The sequence below is a fragment of the Bubalus kerabau genome, chromosome X, assembly GCF_029407905.1.
Source record: "Bubalus kerabau isolate K-KA32 ecotype Philippines breed swamp buffalo chromosome X, PCC_UOA_SB_1v2, whole genome shotgun sequence".
Classification (NCBI taxonomy): Eukaryota; Metazoa; Chordata; class Mammalia; order Artiodactyla; family Bovidae; genus Bubalus; species Bubalus kerabau.
The window spans coordinates 119,514,580-119,540,605 of record NC_073647.1 but is presented as its reverse complement, the minus strand read 5'-3'; the positions used below and the strand labels follow the sequence as shown (position 1 = coordinate 119,540,605).

The following is a 26,026-nucleotide window of genomic DNA, read 5'->3' as shown; positions in this document are numbered from 1 at the left end:
TGATGAATTACTACTAGAAGTAGTTACTACTACAGGGAGTAGTAACATGGCTACTCATTAAATTTAAACAGGAAATTGTTGCTTTCCCTCATTATTTCCCCCTCAAAGGAATTGTTTTAGGGATCCCATTTATATTTAGTACTTCTGCAACACTAAAGTCCATTACCTTGAGTCCTGGTGCAGGATAAAAACCTTCAACTAACTTGCTATTATCAAAAAGACTATAGGCCCCGTCCCGTATTGCCACGACACCTCGACTTCGGCAGTATATATCAATGCAATACATGTTCCTGAAGGCCAGTCGGATGTGGGTGGACGACTGTGGCAGGATGGAGAAGCACTGGTAGGCAGTGTTGGTTCTCTGGGTCAAGCCCAACATCGGCACAGTGGGCAGTTTGTTGATGGCATTCAACGGTGCCTGAGTATCAAACAATACCTACAAGGAACAAACACAGTGAGAGCAGCCAGTTTCTGTACAGATGCTAAAACCTCAGAATCTTCAATCATCACAAATGAGACAATCTCCTTCTGGCACATTCTGTAAAAACTTTCATCATTAAAGATGAGTTAAGTCCACATGATTTTTTGAGGAATTTTATATGACACACTGAGTCTTATTTTTAAACAGAAAATAAAGTTAATTACCTGTAATAACTGAACCACATTTGGTGTTTTGTTGAACATTTCTTGAAGCTGATGGAGAATGGTGTTGTGACAGTTACTGCATCCTGAGTTTGGACCCACAGTTCCCAAAGAAATGTGAAATTTCTGATGTATGGAATTCCACTGGATACTAATCTAAATCAAAAAGATTATGTTTCAGAAACAAAGAAAGGAAAAGATACAAGGAGAAGAAAAAATAATCTTTAAACACTAAGGCAAAATGCCAAAGATCTAAATGAGGTCTTTTTGGGAAGCAACTTGTTAAGATTAGACTCTGTAAATTCCAGATGTGCTGTCACTATGGATCAGTACATTCACTGAGTGTGTGTGTTAGCCCACTTCTACTAAATTTCTGGTATTACTTTATGTGGAAGAGTTCAGAAAGAAACTAGCTAGCTGAAATTTGTATACTAAATTTCTAGGACTTTACATATGGGGTGGGGAAAAAATAAGAACTACAGATTATGGGGAATACCTTCAAGATTAATATAGGATCAAATAATGTTAACAATCATGTGACTAAAAGCGCAGAAACATACCGTATTGTTCAAGACCATTTGTACATAATCTTCATTATAGTAATCACGCTGCTAAGTAGATTTGAAATCAGTGAAGAAAGAAACACAAATACCAAAAGTACATTACGTTGCCAAAACTCTTTATGAATACACACTCCGAAGAGGGTATAATTTTTGTTTTCAATTTTTAAGAGTTAACCATTACAAAATACTATAACAAAGTACTTAAAAATATCATTTTATCCCTAATTTTTACTTGTACCCTCAATTATTTCAAGAAACTTTTCATAACTGTTGAATTCTTGATTTTTTTTAAAAAGACTTATGAAAGGAACTTTAGTTTTAAGTAATTCATAAACTTACTGAACTTCCCTTGGTGGTTCCATAACACAAGATAAGTTTTCGATAATTATAAACACGAACTTCTGAGAAAATGTTTAGATGAGTGGGTATGTCTAAACAGAAAGAAAACAAAAAGGAATTTAAGATTATACATACAAAACTTTAAAATATTTATGTGAAAAAGAAGAGATCTTGGTAATATTATATGCCTAGATAGAAAGGTCTCTCTCTTTATAACCTAGTTTAAAAAACAGAAAGAGAAAGAAAACAAAAAAAGATCAGCAGCATAAATAGTTAGTAGGCTCAAATTTCCATTTGGACAGACGGGGCAGGGCTGGGCAATGGGGGAGATGTACGGAAGGACAGTGGTTCAGGGGTTCCAATTCCAGCCCTGTCTTTTACTAGCTATGTGAACTTCTGCAAGTTTCTTAAATCTCTTGACTTCTTGTCTTCATTTCTGACACGAGGAATGGTAAATTACCTCCCTCATAGGGTTACTGTGAGGAATGAATGAGTTAATACAAGCAAAGTGGTTATTGCATTTATGGCACCTAGTAAATTCTCAATAAGCACTACTATAATCTTGTATACCTATGTGTAAACATTTCTGAATATATACAAATCATAACAGTAGCTATCTCCTGGGGAAGGAAACTAAGTCTGAGGTAAAACAGAAAACTTTTCATTAGATATACTCAGGATTTTTTTTTTTTTTTTAACAACGTACATGTTTTACTTTCTCCAAAGGCATTGGCACAGGGAGGGATACCTGCCCTCCCCCACAAGATGATTACTTGTACCTGGTAGAGAACGTGCAAATTCCAACACACACTCATATAATCGTGCAATGCTATTCCAATCATTAAGGAACATTTCAACCACTTTTCTACCACCAACGGGTTCAGACAACAGGTTTTCATATGTCAGATAAACATGCCGGGATGGTCCTACAAGATTAAGAGAGAAGATTAATAGGAATCAATACTAAAAAAAAACCCAAAAAACAGAAAGAGAAATATGCAAAGACAAAAGTGTGTGAAGCATCTCACCTTGTTCCCTGGTAGAAGTGCCATTAAGTGGACAATTTGCAAACACTAGCTCTGCCACCCACGTGCGGTTATTTCTACCTTGTAATCGGAAAGTGCAGTCAAGGAGAGAGCGGTCCAGAGCCTTTTGGGTTTCCTCATTTACACCCTTACAGGGAGGAATTCTGGTAATGAAAGATAGCATATGAAGTGTACTTCACATCACAGAAAGACGAAAGCACAATTTACACAATGACAGGCAGGGTATCACAGTAGAGCTTCAGTTCAAACTCTACTACGAGGTACCTTCTGCAAGAGGAGGAAGCAATTCATAGCAATTCACAACAATTAACAGCATTTAACCCACTTTCATCCCTATCAACATGGATTAGGACTCTCATTTTAATGGTGATGTTTGCCTTTGTCGTTAATCTTGTTATTAGAAAAGACCACAATTTCTCAGAAAATCAAATATACTGGCTTTCTATGAAATCTACCTAGAATATCCTCAAGGAAATGTTAAGGAGAACAAAATATTTTAAGACCAAACTTTGAAGGCAGGATGATCTCGTGAAAAGGACAAGGCTTTGGAATCAGGCTGCTGCTGCTAAGTCGCTTCAATCGTGTCCGACTCTGTGCAACCCCATAGACGGCAGCCTACCAGGCTGCCCCTGTCCCTGGGATTCTCCAGGCAAGAACACTGGAGTGGGTTGCCATTTCCTTCTCCAATTGGAATCAGGCACCTGCATCCTAATTCTGGCTCAGCCATTCACCCTCTCTGAATTTGTTTCGCAAGTATAAAATGAAGATACATAATTACCTTCTGGGTCACTGATTTTAAAACATGATGAAACATATATATAAAGTGCTTACAGCGGTTGGTTCAGCAGGTATTCAGATATATTAGTTTCTTCTTGCAGTAAAACCAAGTCTTAATCACTTAACCACCATGACAAAATTTCAGGTTCATTATCTCCCCTCGCTTCATTATTTCATTATTTCCCCTCCTCCACTGTAGAGATAACTCACTGTGATGCAGCTATTCACGTATCAACTCCTTTACCATACATACTGTCTCTTATATATACCACATATACAAGAGGAATGTATTAGTTTTGGTGTCTTAAAATACCCCTTTATCTTTTCTCCTCTTGCAGTTTATGAACTATCTTATTTGTCAAAAAACATTATGAGATAATATATTTTAGCAGTTTTTTCAGTACTGGATGAAATGAGATAATATTTAATTACACGCTCTCCTTTAACTCATAGGAAAGAAAGAGTTAATTGTCAGACTTGATATAATTATTATCAAAATCTAAGGCAAAAAACAACAAACATAACTAGAAATATTGAATTTCGGTTCAGGCCTCTTAGATATAACACCTAAAACAGGGCTCCTCAATGTCAGCAATACTGACTTTCTGGGCAGGAGAATTCTTTGTTGGGGGGCGGCTGTCCTGTGCAGCCTTGGCCTCTATCTACCAGGTGCCAGTAGCATCTCCCAACCCTTCTTCTCAGTCAATGATAACCAAGAATATCTCCAAACATTGCTAAATGTTCCCTGGCAGGGAAAACTGTTCTGAGGTTGAGAACCACTGACCTAGAATAAACAATTTAAGAGAGCAAAAAGGGTGGAAAGTTTGCTCAAGAGCTCATAACCAGGCACTGCAAGCATGCTGCTCTTGAGATTTGTGTCATCTATGTGGTGTGATCAAGGCTCTTTTGAATCTGCACAAGGCAACAGGTCCATGAACCAGAGCAGCCTAAGGTGTTTACCATGGTATTTTCAGAGATACAGCAAGGAGACCTGTTCAACAGATTTTCATGGAGATAAGTTGAACAAGAACAGACTATATCTTTAGCAAAGAGGAGAAAAATGTGCTCAGTTTTAAAGTTTTGAAGTATCTACTCATATTCCCACTTAATATGAAAATACCTAGGACTAAAAGCTTAAGTTTCTGAAGATTAAATGTATTAAAGCAATTACTTAATAATTAAATCTAGGCCAGATTTTAATAAAATCATATTTAGACATTATTTTTTTCCTTTTTCACGTCTATGAAGAAAATACCCCCAATAATGGACATCATGTACCAAACAGATCTCTTAATCTGTTTCTATATATTTTCCTAAGTTTTAAATAAAGAAAACAATAGCCAGGATATAGTAAAGACTTTCTTAAAAATTACTGTAAAATGAAAGTTAAAAAATATGAAGTGCTTTCTTTCTAGGTAAGGACTATAATGAATTCTCTTGAGCACAAGAAGAAAGGGGACTGAAATTTCTTTCATAAAAATGCTGAGAGCAAGACATTTTAAGATTGCTGTAAAACATGAAAAAATAAGAGAAGAGAACACAAATGTTATCATCTATTAATCTGCAATTGTCAAGAAGAGTAAAAAGAAACACCTCATATTTTAGGCAGCAGTGATATAAAACCAAAGGCAAATAAACTAAAAGTATTACATTTCCTTTTGATGTCTATTGTAAAACCAGCTCGCTCTCTAGAAATCATTTTGTGAACATGGGATTATGGTAGCCAGGCAGGGCAGCTTTTCTAGTTCTTCAACTCTTTATCTAAAGTGAGTACCATGACACGTGGGTGGAGTGCACGCCATCTGCTAGACCTTCCCATCTTCCACAGGACAAACTGATTTGCAAGCAACAAATTGGTTACAAATTGATTCCTGCCGGCTCAAACTGCAGAGCCATCATGTCTTGGCAGACAGAGGAATTCAATAAATAAAAATTGCTTCTATGGTTTATATTATTAAGCAACATCTAAGAAACAATACAAATGCAAAAAAAGAAAACTGCTTTCTGCACCAAAAAGGCTGACCTCTTAAAATGGCATTTGAGCTTTGCAAGTCCATCCTGGTCAACGCATAAATCACACATGGTGCCCTAGTTTTCCCTCTAAGCATCCACTGGCCCCTAGTCCTCTACCCATTTAGAACCAAGCCCTCTGCACATCTCCCTCCATGTACTTTTTCCCAGTGATCTAAGTTACCATCCCAGCTTAATTACTTCCACCTTGGTAGTGACTCATCTATTTCCCCTGCCCAGACCTGTCACCTGAGCTTGAGACACATCCTTGCCTGCCCAAAGAGATGTCTAGACACCTCGAACTTAGCAAAACCTCTTCAAACTCACATCTTCATCCCCTTGTCTCAATAAACAACACCACCGTCCATCATCTGCCCAAGATAAAACTAAGAGTCATCTCTGCCACCTTCTACTCTCTTTCTCTCTTTCAGTATCACTTATAAAGACTTCATCCCCTAAGTCTTTATGGAACTTGCCCTGGTCCAAGCTACCAACAACTCTGGTGTGAACCATTTCAGCAACTGGTTTTGCTACTTCAGTCTTGTTCCTTTCCCATTTATTCTCCATGTTGCTATCAGGGCGAGCTTTCAAAAAAAAAAAAACCTATCTAATAATGTCAGTTTCTGCTTAAAATCATCTGATGGCTCTAGATACTGCCATTCGGATAAAGTGAATTCCTTAAGGACATTTACACCAAGGCCCTATAGGATCTGACCCTTCCTGTGTACATCTGTAGGCTCATGTCCCCTAACTCCTGCCATGCCCTACTTCTTTCAGTTCCAGGATACCGAGCTTTCTCTCCCCTCTAAGCCTTCATTTTAGCAGTTACTCCTTCTGGTTGGGACACCCACTCCCACTGTAGCTCCCTTTCCTCTGGCTAATTCTCACCTCTCCTTCAGTCCAGGTACAACTGGTACTTCCATGGGGATATCCTTCCTGATTTCCAAACTAGCCCAGATCCCCCGGGTATGTGAACCCACAGCATCCCGAAGGGCTCTATCAGAATTCAAGCCTGATACATATACTCAGTAAACATCTGCTGAATGAATGAAAGAAAGCCAGAGGAAGGACATCCTAAAATACCAAGAGGTGCTGGATGTCCACTTGGCAGGTAAAAGAGAGTCCTCTCCTAGACTGTGTAATTCCATACAGAAACCTGTGACATCCGCAGGTTCTGAGCTCTGCTGCATGCTGACTCGCAGGAGTAGCACTGGCGCTAGGGCTGCAGCGTGTGGCACCACCTCAGACGCATGACAGGGACTTACTTCAGTAAGCGAATCGCGTGGCTGAAGCCATCACCTTCCATTTGCACTCCTTGATGTGGAATCTCCAGATTGGACAACTGGAAAGAGAAAGGTACAGTTATTATGAGACCACCAATTTTACAAAGGCAACTACCTTTTCTAAGTACTATTGTCTCTCTTCTCATGGCATCTGTTCTAGAGTTGTGAGCATTGTCCCCCCTCATCTGGTTTCTTGGGGAACTAAGTAAGACTGGCTTCCTTGCATGATGCAATTAACGTCTATTTGAAAACAAAGTTTGAGTCATAGCCACATCTCATTTTTAATCACAAACAGTATTTTTCAGTTTACAACTTTTCTGGAATATATTTTTTTAAATAACTATTTCCTCTGTGAAACTCGAAAGAAAAGATTTTCAGTTGATGCATTTACCCAGAGACCCTGTCGGTGGAACTTACAGGTTAGTTGGGTATGCCGGGAAGTCATTCTAGTCACCTAGCAGAGGAACACACTTGCCTTCAAGCAGATATTCCCAGGTCTTCTCTGACAGACTATTTATTTATATCCACCTTATTCCAGAAAGGATTTAAGGCAGCCTTAAGCAGGTCACTGAGCCCTGCTCTTTGGGCCTGGGAAGAGTAGAGGTGTAGAAAAACAGCTGCTGACCATGAACTAGGGCTCCAGATTCAAAAGACAGCAAAGTGTGGGAGAGCTCAAAAACACTGCCTCTGTTCTATGGATCACAAATATCAACATTCCTGCTAAGATCAGATTTAGTTATTCACATCTCAGTGTAAATTACCTTAAGCAGAAAATGTGCTTGCTTTTGCCTTTATCATCTTTTTCAATGAGAGAAAAGAAAGCTTTTAAGAGCTTAACTGAGTTCAATAGAGTACTACAGAATGTTGAATAGCCTACATGTGCGACAGGTATAGGAACACAGAGAAGGAGGAAAGAGGCCATTACGCTTACAGGTGTCTATGTGGGCACTACAAAGACACAAGCTTCTGCAACTTCTGGCCTGTGGGTAAAGAGGAAGACAGCAGACAATGACTGAGGCATTTCCCCCTGGGTATCGTGTAGCCTCCCATTCCACTGCAAGGGAGTAACTGAATGACATTCATGTAATCCATCCACGTGTTGTGCTTAGTCACTCAGTCATGTCCAACTCTGCGACCCCATGGACTGTGTAGCCTGCCAGACTCCTCTGTCCATGGATTCTCCAGGCCAAGAATACTGGAGTGGGTTGCCATGCCCTCCTCTAGGGGATCTTCCCAACCCACGGATTGAACCCAGGTCTCCCTCATTGCAGGCAGATTCTTTATTGTCTGAGCCATCAGGGAAGCCCAATCAATCCATGTAGCATGATGAAAAAGTCCAACAACAGAGTCAAAGAGTTGGAAGCACAGACACTGTAGGAGCTCTGGACAGTTCCCAGACAAGAGGACACTCATCAGGCTCACAGTTGTAGGAGCTGGGATATGGAGGACATGAGTATCTACTTTAGTCGCCTATTTCTGGACTTGGATTTTCTGGGCTACTGCTGCTCCTCACAATTTCACACCCTATTTTCTGCCTTTAGATCCTGAAGCCCTATAAAGCAGCAATTGTCATACCATAGCTCATGGGCCAAATCTAGCCACTGCCTGTTTTGGTAAATAAAGTTTTATTGGAACACAGCCACACTCATTTGTTTAAATATCAACTATGGCTGGTTCACACTACAACAGCAGACCTGAAGAGCTAAAAAAGAGATGACTGATGCTGAAGCTGAAGCTCCAATACTTCGGCCACCTGATGCGAAGAGCTGACTCAGTCATAAAGACCCTGATGCTGGGAAAGATTGAAGGCAAAAGGAGAAGGGGACGACAGAGGACGAAATGGTTGGATGCCATCACCGTCTCAATGGACATGAGTTTGAGCAAACTCTAGGAGATAGCAAAGGACAGGGAAGCCTGGCGTGCTGCAGTCCATGGGGTCGCAAAGAGTTGGACAAAACTTAGTGACTCAACAACAACAATAAATGACCCACAAGGCCTAAAATATTTACCGTCTGCCCCTTGATAGAAAAAGTCTGCTGATTCCTGCTCTAAAGCATCAAAGTGTTTTCAACAAGTCTTCCCCAGACTATTATCATCAGCCTAACAAATAATCCACTTCCACATTTCTAGGTCTTTCCTTCATCACCAATAATTTACAGAAGGGAAGAGTCTTACAAAAAGTAGAACTTTAAACTAGAGGGAAATAATTAAGATTTTCATGTATTACTTTTTAATTGTTGCCAATCCTTGGCCAAAGCCCTCTTTGGAAATACAAAAATGCAGGTTCTGTTACCTCCCTTTCCTCTTATGCTTGGGGATCATGCTGAGTATCACAATTGTGTACTCTTGAAAGACACTAACTCGGGCTAAGTCTATTGCTTCTTCCATGGGAAAAAAGTAAAAATTTAGTTTAATACTCTTTCTGACCTGCTTCTCACAAAGGAACCCAATTTTATTAGTAAGCAATATGCACAGCTTCACTGAAAAATAAGCAACCCCTTTAATTATTAACCATCCTTAAAAAAGGTAAATAATGCTCCTTCGAGGTATACAAGTAAGGTTCTCAAAAATTGTCTTTATTTTTTTTTTTAAACTGGGAAGAATTTACCTCCCATTTCCACAAAGAACAGAAGGCCTACAATTTGGAATCAGAGATAAATAATTTAATAATCTCATGATGTTGTGATTTCAACCCCTCCCCTCCCCACATAAATAAGATCACAACCATCTGGTTCTCCTAATGGAATTCATGTAGCTTTAGCAAGGCATTTAAAACATTACTCTCTGGGTACCCAAAATTGTTCCAAAAAATTACCTCCAACCGAAGTCCTACAAATGGCATGTTTGTATCACACATAGCGACGAAGTGAGCTAGAACTTTATTGAAGGCACGCATTTCTCCTGATCGTTTGGTTTTCTTGGGTTCTACTGGACATAAATCATCAGACAACTAGAATTTAAGTAAAGAACACAAGTGGGTTATAAAAAGAAAAAGTATGTGATACAATTAGTTAAGCACTTGGACTACTATAACAAAAGTCAAAGTTAACCAGAACAAATCTTAATTCATTCAACAAATGTTTACTGAGCAAATACTGACCTAAACACGGGAAATTTAGTAGTAAATATTATGTACTTAACAAGTTGCTTTGTGGGAAAGAGTGTACAATTAATTATTAATTAAAGGAGAAGCATTTTCAAGAATGTGTAGACATTTGTTACCTAAAACCTTATTGTTGGCCAGCCTCTTAAAAATCATACCTAATTTTTTCCCATTTAAAAATAGTTAAAAGAGTACAGCAAAGTCAATAGACACAAACCCTGGGCTCATTTCTGTTTGTGAACATACCTTGCGCTTGGTACTGGTTCTAGGCTGTTTCCCATTTTTTGTACGATAAACTGATTCCTGGAGATTTTCCTTAAACTGCTGCAGCAAGAGGGCCATGAGAGGGCTGTCTTCACGATCCACTGCATTCACAGACAAGAAGTAGTACTTGTACGACAGTTGTGTGGGTTTATTGGGAACTTCTAACATCTCTACAACCTAAAAAGGTCCAAATCAGAAATGAGACTCAGAGACATTACTAACTGGTAAGTGTTGAATATTTTCCTCCTTGTATCAAGTAGGGCTCAGAATTAAGGACAAATCAGTCATGATCTCAAAAAAAAAGCATTGCAATTAAATATGTAATTTGTTTTTTAAAAAACAGATCAGACTAAAGAACAATGATGAAAGAAAAATGACAACTGTATCTCATACTTGGAAGGATATAAAAATAAACCCTGACTTTTCAACTGAAATATACAGTCACTATAAGGATGACGATAACAAGAACATGAACAATAGTTAATACCAACAAAGAGTTTATCACGTACCACATACTCTCCTAGTGAGTGAAGTAAGTGAAAGTTGCTCAGCTGTTTGAAAGTTGCTCCAACTCTTTGGGACCCCATGGACTGTTCAGTTCATGGAATTCTTCAGATCAGAATACTGGGGTGGGTAGCTGTTCCCTTCTCCAGGGTATCTTCCCAATCCAGGAATCAAACCCAGGTCTCCCGCATTGGAAGCAGATTCTTCACCAGCTGAGCCACCAGGGAAGCCCTATACTCTCCTAAGTACTTGATAGATGTTAACACATTTAATCCCAGTAACCCAATGAAGTAGGGATTCTTATCTTCACTTTTCTGATAAAGTTAGGCACAAAAAGCTTAGATTAATTGTCAAAGGTCTCAGAGCTGAGAAGTGACAGACTCACACTCTGATCCTAGAAGTCTGGATCCAGAGACCTTGTTCTCACTACAGAGGCTTACTATTTTCAAGGTCTACCTAAAATTTAAGAAGAGTCCCCTAAATACTTGAGTGAGAGAAATAAATGCCACTGGACAGGGCTCTTGACCAACACACACTTTTCTGTCTCTATTCCTGTCTCTCTCCTTTCTCTACCCCACACCTTCCCATATAGTCTTTTCAGGAAATTGTTTGGCCGACACTTAAGAATCAACACTGAGGAAATGGAAGAATTAAAAGTAAAATGGAACTTCACCAAAGATATATGGACGGCAAATCAGCAGATGAAAAGATATTCAATATCATCAGTCATCAAGGCAGCATAAATTAAGACTACAATAAGACACCACTACACAATGGCAAGCCACTCCAGTACTCTTGCCTGCAAAGTCCCATGGATGGAGGAGCCTGGTGGGCTGCAGTCCATGGGGTCGCGAAGAGTCGGCCACAACTGAACAACTTCCCTTTCACTTTTCACTTTCATGCACTGGAGAAGGAAATGGCAGCCCACTCCAGTGTTCTTGCCTGGAGAATCCCAGGGACAGGGGAGCCTGGTGGGCTGCCATCTATGGGGTCGCACAAAATCAGACACGACTGAAGCAACTTAGCAGCAGCACACATCTATCAGAATGGCTAACTTAAAAAAAAAAAATCGCAATAACAAGTACTGGCAAGAATGCAGAGCAACTAGAACTCTCACGTATTGCTGGCAGGAATGCAAAATGGTCTGGCCATTTTGGAAAAGAGTTTAGCAGTTTCTTATAAAGCCAAACATACTCTCAGTGTGTGACCCAACATTCCCACTTTTAGTTACTTATCCAAAAGAAATCACCCAAAAAATCTATATGCAAATACTTATAGCAGCTGTATTCACAACTGCCCAAAACTAGAAACAATGCAGATGGCCTTTGATGAGAGCCTAAACAAACTGTGATACATTCATACCACGGAACACTACTCAGCAATAAAAAGAATGAACTATTATAAATACAACAATATGGATGAAAATCAAAGGCATTATGCCAAGTGGAAGAAATGACTTAAAGGCTAAACTCTAGAGACAAAAAACAGGTCAGTGGTCACTAGAGCGAGCAGAGGGAAAGTCTGATTATAGAGAGGAAGCATGAAGGAATTCTAGGGGATGACGGATAGCTTCTGTGTCTTACTGAGATGGCAGTTACAAAACTGTATGCATTTATTAAACTCCAGACACTTAAAAGTCTGAATTTTTACCGTGTGTAAATTATATCTTAATAAAGCCAGTAAAAGTAAAATAGCAAAGACATTTAAGGGCAATAAGAGTTTCCTCTATTCTTCTTAAAGGCTATGGTAGTTTTCGCCACTATTATGAACATATCATTCTAAGTGAGAAGGATGAAGAGTGATATACATTCAGTTTGGTCTAAACCATGTGAAACAAATTATTGCTTTATAATAAACCACTAGTTATTGAAACTGAAAGCCTGGCGTTTTGTTGATACTAAATAAAGTCAGAAAATACATGTAGATCAGGCAGCACATGGAGAACTGAAACAACAATCCTGTCACATGCCAAATCCAGTTCCACAGCTGGTGTTTTAAAATTCAGAAAACAGTGAATTCATATCAATGACAGACTTATTTGTCAACATAAGTAACCCTAACTTAAGATATATCAGGCTACACAGGGTACCTTTTGATGATAGTATCTTTTTAAAAGTACAGCTTAAAGCTTCAAAAAAATTCACTCCCATTGAATTAAGTTTTTCAAACACCTTAGAATCTTAGCCAAAAGTATCTACTTGGTGTACACAAAAACTTCTACATGCAGGAAATACATTTATGAAATGTATGAGTTCATATTTCAAGTTCTTGCAAATTTTAACTAGTTCAACAATCTGAAAGAAACTACTAGAAAAATCTAGAAAGGGTGAAAAAAGAACGAGGATTTTACTGTGTACTGAAAAGTACATGCAATCAACAAAATGGATACATATACCTTCAATTAAGCATGAGAAAATAAAGCTAATTTAGTCCATCATGTTTAAAAAGCAGCATTATGCAAGCTAACATTTGATTAAAACCAAACAAGTTTATCTGACACCAAAACATCTCTAAAACCTCAAAACAGTTGCTTTCAAATTTTTTCTTACATAGAGGAGATGCCTAATTCCAAGCAGAAACTAGGCCTCACTATACGACAGATCCTGGGTTGAGGGGTGGGGCATACCTTATATTCCCCAAACCTGCCTAATCATTGTATTATTTCCTACAGATAAGATTTTCTCTCTGCCCCATCCCTACCAACTCTCCCCTCTCTTGGCTTCAGAATCATTATACAAAATTCAAATATCCAATAAAAATACATTTGCAAATGAAACTAAACAATAAATGATTCAAGATACAAACAGAATTACTGAACTCAATCACCGAAATCACCCCTTTGCATACTTACAATGTAGTATTGTGGAAGACGGGTAAGTCTGACAAACAGCTTATTCTTAGAAAGGTTTCCTATGGGATGAGTTGAATAATTGGACAGCTGCAATGTTTCACTGGTTATTGTAGGCAGGTGTTTTATAGATTGTTTGCAACGCTGTTGTCCAAGCCAAAACCTTAGTTTAAAAGAGATCATCCACATCACAAAATCATAGACTTCTGTGTGCTACTGTTTTACAAATAGATAATTAAAACCCACTAAGAAACCAATGAATATATGAAACTTAACTGAACTACTAAGAGGACATATGACCATAATGATGAGTCATTGCTCTAGTTTTGTACTGGGCCGTTAATTTTAAAGAGTTTAAACTGCAGTGTGAATGACCTTAATTAGTTATAAGATAGAATCCACTAGTATTAAGGCTGAGAAAGTATCAGTTTACTACAGGAGATGAAAGATCTCCTGTAGTTTATAAGACAGCACAAACTGATCTCAACATCTTTTATAAAATGCCTGAAGTGTTTATAAACCAAAATAGAACAATAAATAAATATAAAAGTATCTCATTTTCCCAGTTATCACTGGAGATCTCCAGTTCCAGTTTTTATCCTGCTCATATAAAAGTGATGGGTATGTCTAGCAGGTGCCAGTAAGTGTTCATTACCTTCCTCTCTCAGTTAAGCCACCAGATTTCACTTTGTTGCTTTTACTGTAGTACCCCTCTTATTCCTTTTATCTGGTTATCTATCCTAGAGACCAATATCATATTAACATGTGAAAAAGGTAAAATGATAGGTACACAAACTCACTGATCCACCATGAGACAACTAAAAAAGTAAGAATACACATTTAGAAGCTTTTCATAGCAATATAACAATGCCACAGCATCCAAACTCATGATCAGTCGGCTTGTCTTACATAACAGGGTACAGACCAGTTTGGGTGCTGTTGCATTTGAGTGATGAGCTGCGTGTGATACAAAATGTGTGCTAGCTATGTGCAGTAAAACCATAATTAATGTATAACATTTTAAGAGCAGTTTGAAAACTATTACCCCAAAAATGCATAAAATCTGGAAACTGCTTTTTCATACTGAAAAACAAGTTTAACTATAGCTTCACAGAATCAATTGCTAGAACTGGCTATTAATAAAGGAATGACGATAAATTTTTAAAATATACCAAAACTTACTTCATTTTGGAAGACAGTTAAAAACAAATACCCTAAACTTGCCAAAATTGCTTTCAAATCTCTACTTCCAATCTTATCAACATACTTTGTGAGACTGCTATCTCTACTATGTATGTTATTTTTAAAAAAACACAGAAACATTTAAGATAAATGTTATCTCCTGTAATTATCATCACCAATCCAACTTAGATTAGTTACAACAAACCAGAAGCAAGCTCTTTTGCCACATTAAAAATTCTAAATATATTACAAATATATAAAAATTATAAACATATGAATAATAAATACAAGATATTCTTTCAGAGCACATATGGAATTGCTATTTCACTCAACTTTTTTGTTATGACTTTGTGGAACAAAAAGTTTAAGTGATGAGTAACTTGTCTATACATGTATACTTTCAATGAAAAATGTATAGATTTTGAAATTATTATTTTTTGTTCTGACCTTATTTATTGCAACGCAATTTTATGGCTGTTGACTAATAAAATATTGGGGCTTATATTTTGAACATGTTTTTTCATTTTTTTTCCTAGAATTTGTTTTCAGTGAATATTATTAAAAAAAATAATCACATTAACAGATGCCCAATACTAATAGTCCCTGCTGATGCTAAGTCACTTCAGTCGTGTCCGACTCTGTGTGACCCCGGAGATGGCAGCCCACCAGGCTCCCCCGTCCCTGGGATTCTCCAGGCAAATGTAAATTAAAACCACAGTCAGATACCTCGTCATACTCACTAGGGTGGCTATGGTCAAAGACAGTAACAAAGGCTGACAGGGATGTAGAGAAATGGAAACCCTCATACACTGTTTGATGTGACTGTAAAGTGGTACAGTTACTTTGGAAACTAGTATGGTAGCTTCTTATATGATTCCACTCCTAGTGGAATGCAAAGTGCACACATGTATTTGCACATGAATACTCACAGCTGCACTATTCATAAGAGTCAAAAAGTGGCAACAATTCAAATGTCCATCAAACGATGAATGAATAAATGGTGGCCTAGGCATACCATGGAATGTTCGTTAAGCATAAAAAGGAATGAAGAATTGGTACATGCTTCAACATGGTTGAATCTGGAAACATTATGCTAAATGAAAGCCAGTCACAGAAGACCACATACTTTATGATTCCATTTTTATGAAATGTTCAGAAAGGAAAAATCTACAAAAACAGAAAGCAGATTCATAGTTGCCTGGGGTGAGGCTGGGAATGGGGAATAACTGTAAATGAGCATCTTTTTGAGGTAATAGAAATGTTAAGTGTTCTAAAACTGGATTGTGGTTATGGTTGTTACAAAACTCAGTAAATTTATGACAAGACGTTGAATGGTACACTTAAAACAATTGAAGTTTTATGCTATGCAAATTATATTTCAATAAAGTTATTTCAAAAAATTAATGTCCCATGATAGATTAGTGATAAACTGATCAAAGATCATCTGAGAAGCATTGTAAGTGACAACCAGGGGACCTTTCCTATAAATAATGTGAGTTTAAGTACAGATACATATTTGATAAGTTTAAAGCTTTTGGGACTTGATGTCTTGGTTTTAGGCTATATTTCTACTAGCTGGAACTGGCCAACAACCCCAAATTATGCAAGATGTGAATTATTAAGATTTAAGTATTAAAATCCCACTGAACAGTCTGCCCCACCCCCACCACACCATTTGCCAGTTTGGTTTTAATCTCTGATATTTATTTTTATTCCTTGGAATTCTGTTTTACTGATTTAAAGAGTCTATTAGAGTTGCCATAATGATATCTTTGTGTACCAGGGTGGTAATGAAACCTCAAACAATTATCTCTAGCTTCATTTTCAATTTTATTTAGTGTAACAGTCTGAAGCATTCAAAGAATTCTGAGACAAACTGAATGAAGCAGATGACTACTCTGAAAGTATCAGCTGGTCGATTCATACCATGAAGATTATCCTAGGAAGAATCTACTGCACAGAACACTAGATACAATAAAATTCATTGTGTAAGTGATTTGTAGAGTGCTTAAACAGGAGATAACATGACAAGGAATCAAAGTTGAGTGTCATGCCCTTCATACCTATATTTGCTTTCGAGAGGAATTTGATATGAAGCACTGCCATCTCAGACCTAATTCAAGAAAATTTAGATTCTAAGTACCAAAAGGGGCTCAAGTTTCACATCATAAATATTAAGGATAGTGGCTGATCAAGAGTAATGATGGGGAAGAAAATATATCTTGTCAAAGTAAGTTTCCATTTTTAGTTCTGAGCTAAATAAATAGCCTTACTTAAGTTGTTGAATCCAAGGAATGATCCGTTTCATATCATCATTCACAGACTTCTCCATGTCATCCAGTGTGGCTTGGTCTATAGCATAAAGCACTTCATTAATTAATGGCTTACACGAGACACAAGATATCCAGGTAGCCCAAAATTTAAATGAAAGTTACTGTTTCAGGCAGAAAGTAGTGTTATTTTGAGTTAGAGAAAAGCTAAACGATAATGCATCATGAGGCATAAGTTAATCTAATTTGTTTTCCTTCTTTAATATTTAGGGAGAGTTATAGTTAAGATATTAATAGCAAGTGTACATTAGCAGGAAGAATGAGTAACAAATACATTAAATTCTTTGCCCATATTTTAATTACCCAAACTCTTAGTCTAGTTAATATTATAAATGTGTATGTATTTAAAACTCATAGTATCAATAGACTTAGAACTTTAAAAATTACAAAAACTATAAAACTTCATTAAAATGTTTATTTATTAAACACAAATGATCTCTGGCATAAGCAAGAGCAGTTGGTTGAAGATTAGCTTGCTAAATAAGCAAGAGCTATTGGCTGAAGATTAGCTTGCTAAATGTCACTTAGAATTTTTAATGACATGAGAAAATGCTAATAATAGAATGTTGAATAGAATGCTAGATTTCCAATTTAAAAAAACAGATATGCAACAAGCAACAAAAGTTTACTGTATACACACGGAACTACAGTCAATATCTCATAATAACCTATAATGGAAAATAATTTCAAAAATAATACATGTATAACTAAATCACCTTGCTGTGCACCTGAAACACTAAGTCAACTATACTTCAATAAAATACATATATTAAGAAAAAGAATGTTGAACAAAAAGCAAAATATAAAATGATTTCAACTAAAAAAAAAGTAGAGAAAAAATTAGAAGAGCACTGCTATGGGCTGAATTGTGTGCGTGCTCAGTCAGTCGTGTCTGACTCTGTGACCCCAGGGACTGTAGCCTGCCAGGCTCTTCTGTCCATGGGATTTCCCAGGCAAGAACACTGGAGTTGGTTGCCATTTCCTTCTCCAGGGGATCTTCCCAACTCAGGGATTCAATCTGCATCCCCTGCAGTGGGAGGTGGATTCTTTACCACTGAGCTACCTGGGAAGTCCATGGACTGAATTGCATCCTCCCAAATTCGTATGTTGAAGCCCTACCTCCTAATGTGATAGTGTTTAGAGGTGGAGCCTTTGGGAGATAATTAGCTTTAGATAAGGTCATGAGGGTGGAGCCCTCATATAAGATTAGTGCCCTTATAGAGACACCAGAGAGCTCTCTCTCTCTCTCTTCCTGCCATGTGCGGACACAGCAAGAAGGCTGACAACTATAAGCCAGGAAGAGAGCTCTTACCATAACTTGACCATGCTGGCAACCTTATCTCATACTTCCAATCTCCAAAACTGTGAGAAAATAAATTTCTGTTGTTTATGTCACCCATTCTGTGGTTCTCTGTTATGGCAGCCTGAGCTAAGACAAGCATACATCCCTTAAAAACGATGATTACCAACAGGCAACTGTTTACTGCTTCTCTCATTTTTACACATTTAGTTTTTCTACTTATATGAGTATGTACTATTTTAATTATCAAGAAAAGCATTAAAGTTTTGAAGAACAATTTCCTAACATGTCACTTATCATTTAGCCATCATAAATGTGATGTAATTCAAGTAGTGAGACCAGTTTTTCCCATGAGCAGTTCATAGAAAACTCTACCTTTATAGCCATGTAATATAACCAGAAAGGATTTTTATTTTCATAAATCTGTCTTAAAACTAATTTCAAATGGGAAATGTGCTAACATATTCAAGAATACTAAATCATTAGCAACACAAAAACACTAAGTTTCCAGTATTTCATCATTTCAGAACATCAGCTTGGTGACAGAACATGCCAGAAATCAAACTTCAATTTCTACTGTGTTTAAGCCAGAAAAAAAAAATTCTTTCCTCCAGGATTCTGTATTCAAGTCATCTTGAGATATTTATACTATCATAAATTTGTTCTTCAGTCACGAATGACATTAGATTGTAGTCTTCTCCATGACACCCAACTATTAGTGGTAAAACAGTTAATTTAAGAAAAGATCAGCCATCAACATTATTACTTTTACATAAGAGAAACAACATGAATGGACTTCATATTGGGAAGTTTAACTTCTTGTACAAGAGAGTTAAAATGGGCCCCAAGGAACAGACATCAGCCAGTTATTCCTTCCAGATCTACTTTCTATATACTGTTTATACCACCCTTCCCAATACCTAATGGCAAAAATTTTTATTCTGTTTTTGTTAAAAATATTTTTCTTTATACTGAGTGAGTCTATCATTTAGTAACTTACCAAGTCCATAAAGCATCAACTGGAACATTCCAGAATGCAAATCGACAAAAATGTGTAGACACTCTGAATTACCACAGGGCTCCAAGATGGGAACAACAAGAGCTGGAAGTGCAGTCTCTATGGAAGCTGAAAAGTTAAAAATTAATTATATTTCTATCTGAATATTCCCCCCCCAAAATATATATATATATATTTCTCAGCAAGTAGAAACAAACCAACTACTGAATGATCTGAATGTTAGAGGAAAGACATAACTTTGCTAACCTAGATTAATACTATTATGTCAATTAATAACTCAAAGGAAGAATGTAACCTACAAGGTGACCTGAAAGAAACATACCCATCCCAAATACTATAGCCAAAAAAATAAATAAATAAATAAACCCCTCCAAGATTCCTTAAAAAAGGTTAAAATAGCTAATGAAAATTTAACCTTATCAATGAGGTGTGTTCTAGCTTTGCTGTCAGTAATTACGAATAAGCTAATTTTAAGGATTTTCTTTTTGATATGTGTGCTTGATTGCTCAGTCGTGTCTTTGCAACCCCATGGACTGTAACCCACCAGGCTCCTCTGTCCATTCTCCAGGGGATTCTCCAGACAAGAATACTGGAGTAGGTTGCCATGCCCTCCTCCAGGGAATCTTCCCAACCCAGGGATTGAACCCAGGTCTCCTGCATTGCAGGCGGATTCTTTACCATCTGAGCCACCGGGGAAGTCCCTTTTTGATATAGTGGGGGGAAAAAGTTGTTTGGTAAATAAAGTATATTTCATTCACAACCTAAATATTTTTAATGCCATTCTTCATAAAGAGATATTTTTCTGGCAATTAGGGCCCATATATTTAAAAAAACATTTGAAAGCTATTAAGCATTATTTATCATACAGGACAAAGTTTTTTCAAGTTATTTATGTACCTCATTTTCAAGTCACAGATAAAATAAGAACAGAGGCAAACTACTAAACACAAATTCCCAATACTCATTCTAGAGTTTCAAAGTATTTCCACCAGGCCCAATTAACTTTCTCCTTAATCTCACAAGTTAACAACAAAATCCAGTAGGGAAGCAAAGTACTGAAAGCACACCCACCATGTGCTAATCAGACTGATGACCTGCAAAAGGAATATGCTCTCCTGGTTACCACGTTCCTCTAAAACTACAGTGCAGAAGGCAGGCAGGCAGTGAGGAGAGTGGTAATGTAGGCTCAGCCTTTCACCAGGAGTGACTTCTCTATGCTACTTCATTAAAGAAGGGCAAAGACATCTTCCTGTCCACACCATGGGTTCTCAGGAAGAAGCAATGACAAGCTTGTAAGAGTGCTTTGAAAAGCAAAGCGCTCAATAATATACATTATCTGTATTCCTTTCTGAACCAAAGGAAAAAACCAAAACCTCCCACTATATAATCTGCAACAAGTAAAATGGGAGGTGTTGCCATTGGTACTGTCTATGCAAATTACTAAAGCAAAAAAGATTGCAGGAAACATATTTAATCAGATGAAAACTAACTGCTTTCAAGTATATCTAATGTATTTGGATACAAATCTTTAACATGTGGGTCCAGCTTAACTCTCACCTAAAACAAATAAACAAAAAAACAGGACAAAAAGGCACAAACAGGAATATCTTTTACAATATTCTATATTCAGGTTAGCGTGAAAAATTTTAAAAGTGCTTACAGACTTGAAGCAGACTTGCTGATTTTTAAAACACATCTGTAGGTCTTAAATCCTAATAGGATAGGAAGGTATTCTTTAAAGCAAAACTATTTTTAAAGTGTAGTAATGGAGTATAACTAACTCTTGACAATTGGGGTTAACAATTATAATTTCAATCTAATTAACAAAATTAAATATTTTTGAAACAACAGGGAATCAGAGAAGAATACAGAGAACACAGTCCAAAAGATATTAATAAAAAATATGTTCATATGTATCTCTGAACATATTTTATGGTTGCCAGTGTATTTTTCTTTACAGAAAATACTGATAAAACACATAAGGCCCTGAGCATTTAAAGGCAACAGGTTTTAACAGAGAAACTTATAAAGAGACAATTAAAGGCTGTGAAAGATAACCAGGCTACACACTACTTTTTCCTGCAGCAGGAATATACACACATCTCCTTTTTCATTTCTCCCTGTTTATTGAGGACAAGAAGAATGGACCAATAGACAGTAATATAAAGTGGGAAAACTAAGAGAAGCAATTAAGGCCCATTAGGAATTGCTGTGTGTGGTTCACAGCTTCTGAAACTGATCTCGAGACCCTGAATCTGGCGCTGACAGAGGACAACTCGAGGGAGAGCACCCTGACTTCCTCGAGTCAGGTGCTGCTGAGAAGGGGCCGCAGGACAAGTTACCTTTAGTGCCTTACACTGCCTTTTAAAAATTTCTCTCCAAAAGTCTTGCCTACTCTCCCCTAAGACTATCTCACCCCTATCTCCCACCCTCAAGAAACCACACACTACCCCTTGGGCTATCCAAAACCTGCAGTCTGTGCTCTCTCTTAGCCCTTTCTTGAAATGCTCCATTCTCCGAGCGACTAATTTCCTCGGTGTATCCTAGTGAGGAGCTGGAAGAAAAGACAGCTAATGAAGGGTGACTGCACTAAGGGATTCCCAGAACAGACTATGGCCCCTCGTCCCAGCAAAGGATCTGACTAAAGCATGCTTTCCCATCACAAAAGCGATCAAGTGAGGTTACACTGTGTATAAACGCATGAACATGAATTAAAAAAAAAAAACTTGAGGAGGGAGGAGGGTTCAGGATGGGAACACGTGCATACCTGTGGCAGATTCAGGTTGATATATGGCAAAACCAATACAATATTGTAAAGTTAAAAAATAAAATTAAAAAAAATTATTAAAAACAAAAAACAAAACTTAAAGCATATGTCCTAAAATGGTGGGTCAGCAGACCTTTTCCTCATTTCCAGAACTGCTCTGATTCAAGTAAGGCTGAGGGGCCCAACCTCACATGCAAGATCCTCCCTCTCCTTCAAAACTTGAGTCTCCAAAGCACCCTTCTCTAACACTGAGGACTCAACAGACTCCCGGGGCTTGAAAACCACTGCTAGAGTACACTCCTACTAGAATCAGAGATCCAGGAAGAGCCTGGAGTAACACCCTCAAATACAGATGAGGACAATGAGGCCCAAAGAATTTAAGTGACTTGTTCAAGAGCACATGAAGAGCTATACCAACATCTTCTGACTACTCAAGCAGTGATATCACTACAAAGTGCTAAAGAAAAATCTTCACAACTTCCTTGAAAAATACACAAAATTATTCCCGGGTAAACACATTTTCAGAGTCCATTTTTCAAAGTAATTTAAATAGCCCTCAGGCAATCATGCTGAGTTTTTTTAACTTACTAAGCCTTGTTTACACATGACACTAAAGTAAACCAGAGCCTATCAAAAGATCACAAACCCCAATTTTCTACAATCCCAATGATATTATTTTGAAAAAATTGAAATTAAAATTAGAAAAATTAAGATTGTGAAAATACTGTGGGCACAAGGTAATACCAGTCAAAAATAACTGGCATTGGGATAGTAAATGTTCTCATCATGATACTGGAAACTGTATTCCTAGAATGAAAACACTTACTTTCTAAATGACTGACCGTTCGTCTCCTAACGCTCTGAATATACTAGGTAATTAGAAGATTTTTCACGGTGTGTACACCTGTATTTCTTATTTTGAACTGTTGATATATTAACAATTCAAAAAATTTTTTTGAAGACATGGGATAAATTTAGCTTCATTTCAAAGAGGCATATTTTATAAACACATTATAAATATTTGCAAAGCTGCCTTATTAACCTTTTAAAAGAAAAATTAGAAGAATGAGATTCATATTAAAATGTTAAGTCAGGTTCTGTTTCAAAAGGGAAGTTTTAAGGAGAGTCAATATGCATACATTTCAAAAATAAGGTCAAGCTAAAGGAGAAAGAAGAAAGGGGAAAATTAGGACAAGCTTGATAGATCATAAATTAAAAGGCAGAAATGCCCAGCTTTTACAACAAAATCAATACATTAGGGAAAAAAGTCATTTTAAAAAAGACTCTTCATAAAATAAAAGCAGATGCTAATTTAAACAAAAGAAAGACATGCATGCTAAGTTGCTTCCCATTAAGCTCCTCTGTGCATGGGATTCTCCCGGTAAGAATACTGGAGTGGGTTGCCATGCCCTCCCTCCAGGGGATCTTTCCTACCTAGGGATTGAACCCACACCTCTTTATGCCTCCCGCATCGGCAGCCGGATTCTTTACCGCTAGGGCCACCTGGAAAGCCCCAGAAATGTCACTTTAAAAGAACCTACAGTTTTCATTAGCATTGACGCCTCTAAGAATGGCCTTCAGTTCCTGAAGCTTCTGATGAGCTCGTGCATGGACACTGTCAATCAGGAGTTTTTCTATTGATAAATGATCAATCTGCATAAACAAGAACAGAATCGTATGTACAATTCGAACATTTTTACTTTAAAAGTCTGACAGTAGATTACTATGCTTCAAGATACTTCCTTTTAGAATCACACTGATGAAGTGTTAACCAATAAAAGAAAGCAAACTTAAACAATGGTATTGATAGCTTAAAGGCTATAGTTAACATCTGGCAAGTATAGATCAAGACACTGTTAATCATAGTTATCACAGTGATTAAATGGCAGATCTTAACAAAAATTAAAATGGTTATCTGATCTAAATTACAAAATTTGAAAGAATATCTTAAAAATTATATCTTACCATATTAGATGTTAAAACAACCACAACAAACCTATCAGCATAACATTCATTTAAAATAAGTTTCATAAAGGGTTTTAGGAACCATTAGGTATTTTAAAGAATTTGTGCTAAAAGCTTAATTAGAAATGATAAGTTACGTTATATTCATTTAATCAAGCCAATATTAAAATATATTAAGTTCTTTTACCTTCATGGCTCTTTCTACTAATTTGGAATCAGAAGCTGGCAAAGGAGGATCATGAAAAATCTGTAAAGGCTTGGAGGCATCATTCTCATCAATTTTAATTGTAACTTTGTGAACAGATGCTGTCCCTGTTTTTCTCCCAAGAACCTGTTGACTAAAGAGAAAAAAGAATATTAAGAATTTTTTCCAACAATCTGTTAACTTCTGGAATAAAAGAGAGTCTACTGTGCACCTTATCCAAAGTCTAGAACATGGCAGGCACTCACTCTTTGTTGAGGGAATATTAATATTGGGAAGACAGCTATTCTGTAATCCAACACAATATGATCTACTACATTAAAAAAAACACACAGAGAATTAAAAACACATATACACATAAAAAATCCCCAAACAAAACAAACTGTCTCTAAGTGGTGCCTATTCACCTCTGATTCCTTTACAGAAAATGAAAACCAAGCAAAGTTCAAATGGAGAAGAGGATTATAAGACCTTACCCAAAAGTTTGTAAAAAGTACAATTCAAAATATAACACTGTGACTGGCAAGGATTTTTAAAAAATGATACCCAGTAATTTAACCTACTGGTCTTTTAGCAATCTGGTTTGAAGCCAGAGTAATCTAATCTTTTAAGAATAGTAAGTTTTAGTACAAACAGACAAATATCTACATATTTAAAACATGCCTCTAAGAAAGGTGCTAATTATGGATGTCCTACGTGGTTTAGGATACCATGGGACCTTACCATACAAATTCAGGTTGCTAGATACACAGAAAATCAGATGCATGAGAAAAAAGGAGAAACAAAGAGAACAAAGAGTATTTACAGTCATTGCATGACCCCAGAATCAACTTTACTTACTTCCAAACTGAGAGGGAGAGGCATTTTCCTGCATGATACCTTTCCACCTGTACAAGGTCTCCCCACCGCTCTCGGATTAACATTAGAGTTTGAGAATGTAGCACTTCTAACTGAAGTGATAAGCAGAAAGAATCTGATGGATCTAGTTAAGCAAATCTAATATATTACTACAACAGCCGAAGAAGTATAAGCAAACTTCATTTAACAAATGCTCTATTCCCCAAAAGTTGACCATTATATTTCTCCAGTGATGTATATAAAAGGAGGTGCAATTTGTGACATAATTTTAGAAAAAGGTTTTACATTTAAATTTGAACCAATATAAACAAAACATAAGGTCCAGGTTACCCCTTAATTCATCATAGTTTAGAGAATATGGGTAGACCAAATTTTTTCTCTCCAAAGAGTACTATTTCTACCTCATTATTTAAAAATTTTACCTGCAAAGTCAACAGTAAAATGAAAAGCTTGGTTTAAAAAAAAAAAAAAAGATCTACCATTATTCTTTACACTGGCCAGTTCCCAAGCCCCATTTCCACCCTGAAAAGGTAAGGGAGAGAGTTTAAGCTGCTCCAGTTCAGGACTAGAGGCAAATGGAAACGTGTGTGCTGTGGGGGGGGGGGTTGTTGTTTAGTCACTTAGTCGTGTCCGACTCTTTTGCGACCCCATGGTCTGCAGCACACCAGTCTCCTCTGTCCATTGGATTTCCCAGGCAAGAATACTGGAGTGGGTTGCCATTTCCTCCTCCAGGGGATCCTTCTGACCCAGGGATCGAACTCACATCTCCCATACTGGCAGGTGAGTTCTTTACCACTGAGCCACCAGGAAAGTGTGTTGGGGGTGGAGGGATACAAATTCTTCACAAATACAGGGCTCAAATTTCAGAAGGATACGCAGGCAGTTGTACATGTCCTGAAGAGGTTTCTCATCAGCAAAGAGCCTAGATTGTACCAGTTGATGGATAAAGTTGATCTGCATACTATGAACCAAGGCTCGCCCATCTTCCATTGGCGGGAAAAAAGAAGGTGGTTACTCAGAAAAGT

General features: G+C 37.2%; 1 protein-coding gene across 2 annotated transcripts in view; it reads right to left on the bottom strand.

Annotated features, from left to right (window-relative positions):
* MED14 (mediator complex subunit 14) overlaps positions 1-26,026 on the bottom strand; it is a 59,955-nt gene that overhangs the window by 19,594 nt on the left and 14,335 nt on the right. For both annotated transcript variants that reach the window (XM_055565168.1, XM_055565166.1), the window contains exons 7-21: positions 25,877-25,984; positions 24,984-25,116; positions 24,129-24,279; positions 23,518-23,629; positions 19,192-19,317; positions 16,835-16,913; positions 13,383-13,542; positions 10,010-10,204; positions 9,476-9,610; positions 6,643-6,719; positions 2,573-2,733; positions 2,324-2,470; positions 1,545-1,636; positions 646-798; positions 167-436 (exon numbers count right to left, since the gene is read on the bottom strand). In XM_055565168.1, the coding sequence (XP_055421143.1) occupies positions 167-436; positions 646-798; positions 1,545-1,636; positions 2,324-2,470; positions 2,573-2,733; positions 6,643-6,719; positions 9,476-9,610; positions 10,010-10,204; positions 13,383-13,542; positions 16,835-16,913; positions 19,192-19,317; positions 23,518-23,629; positions 24,129-24,279; positions 24,984-25,116; positions 25,877-25,984 (2,099 nt within the window). The remainder of the gene's footprint in view (positions 1-166; positions 437-645; positions 799-1,544; positions 1,637-2,323; positions 2,471-2,572; positions 2,734-6,642; positions 6,720-9,475; positions 9,611-10,009; positions 10,205-13,382; positions 13,543-16,834; positions 16,914-19,191; positions 19,318-23,517; positions 23,630-24,128; positions 24,280-24,983; positions 25,117-25,876; positions 25,985-26,026) is intronic.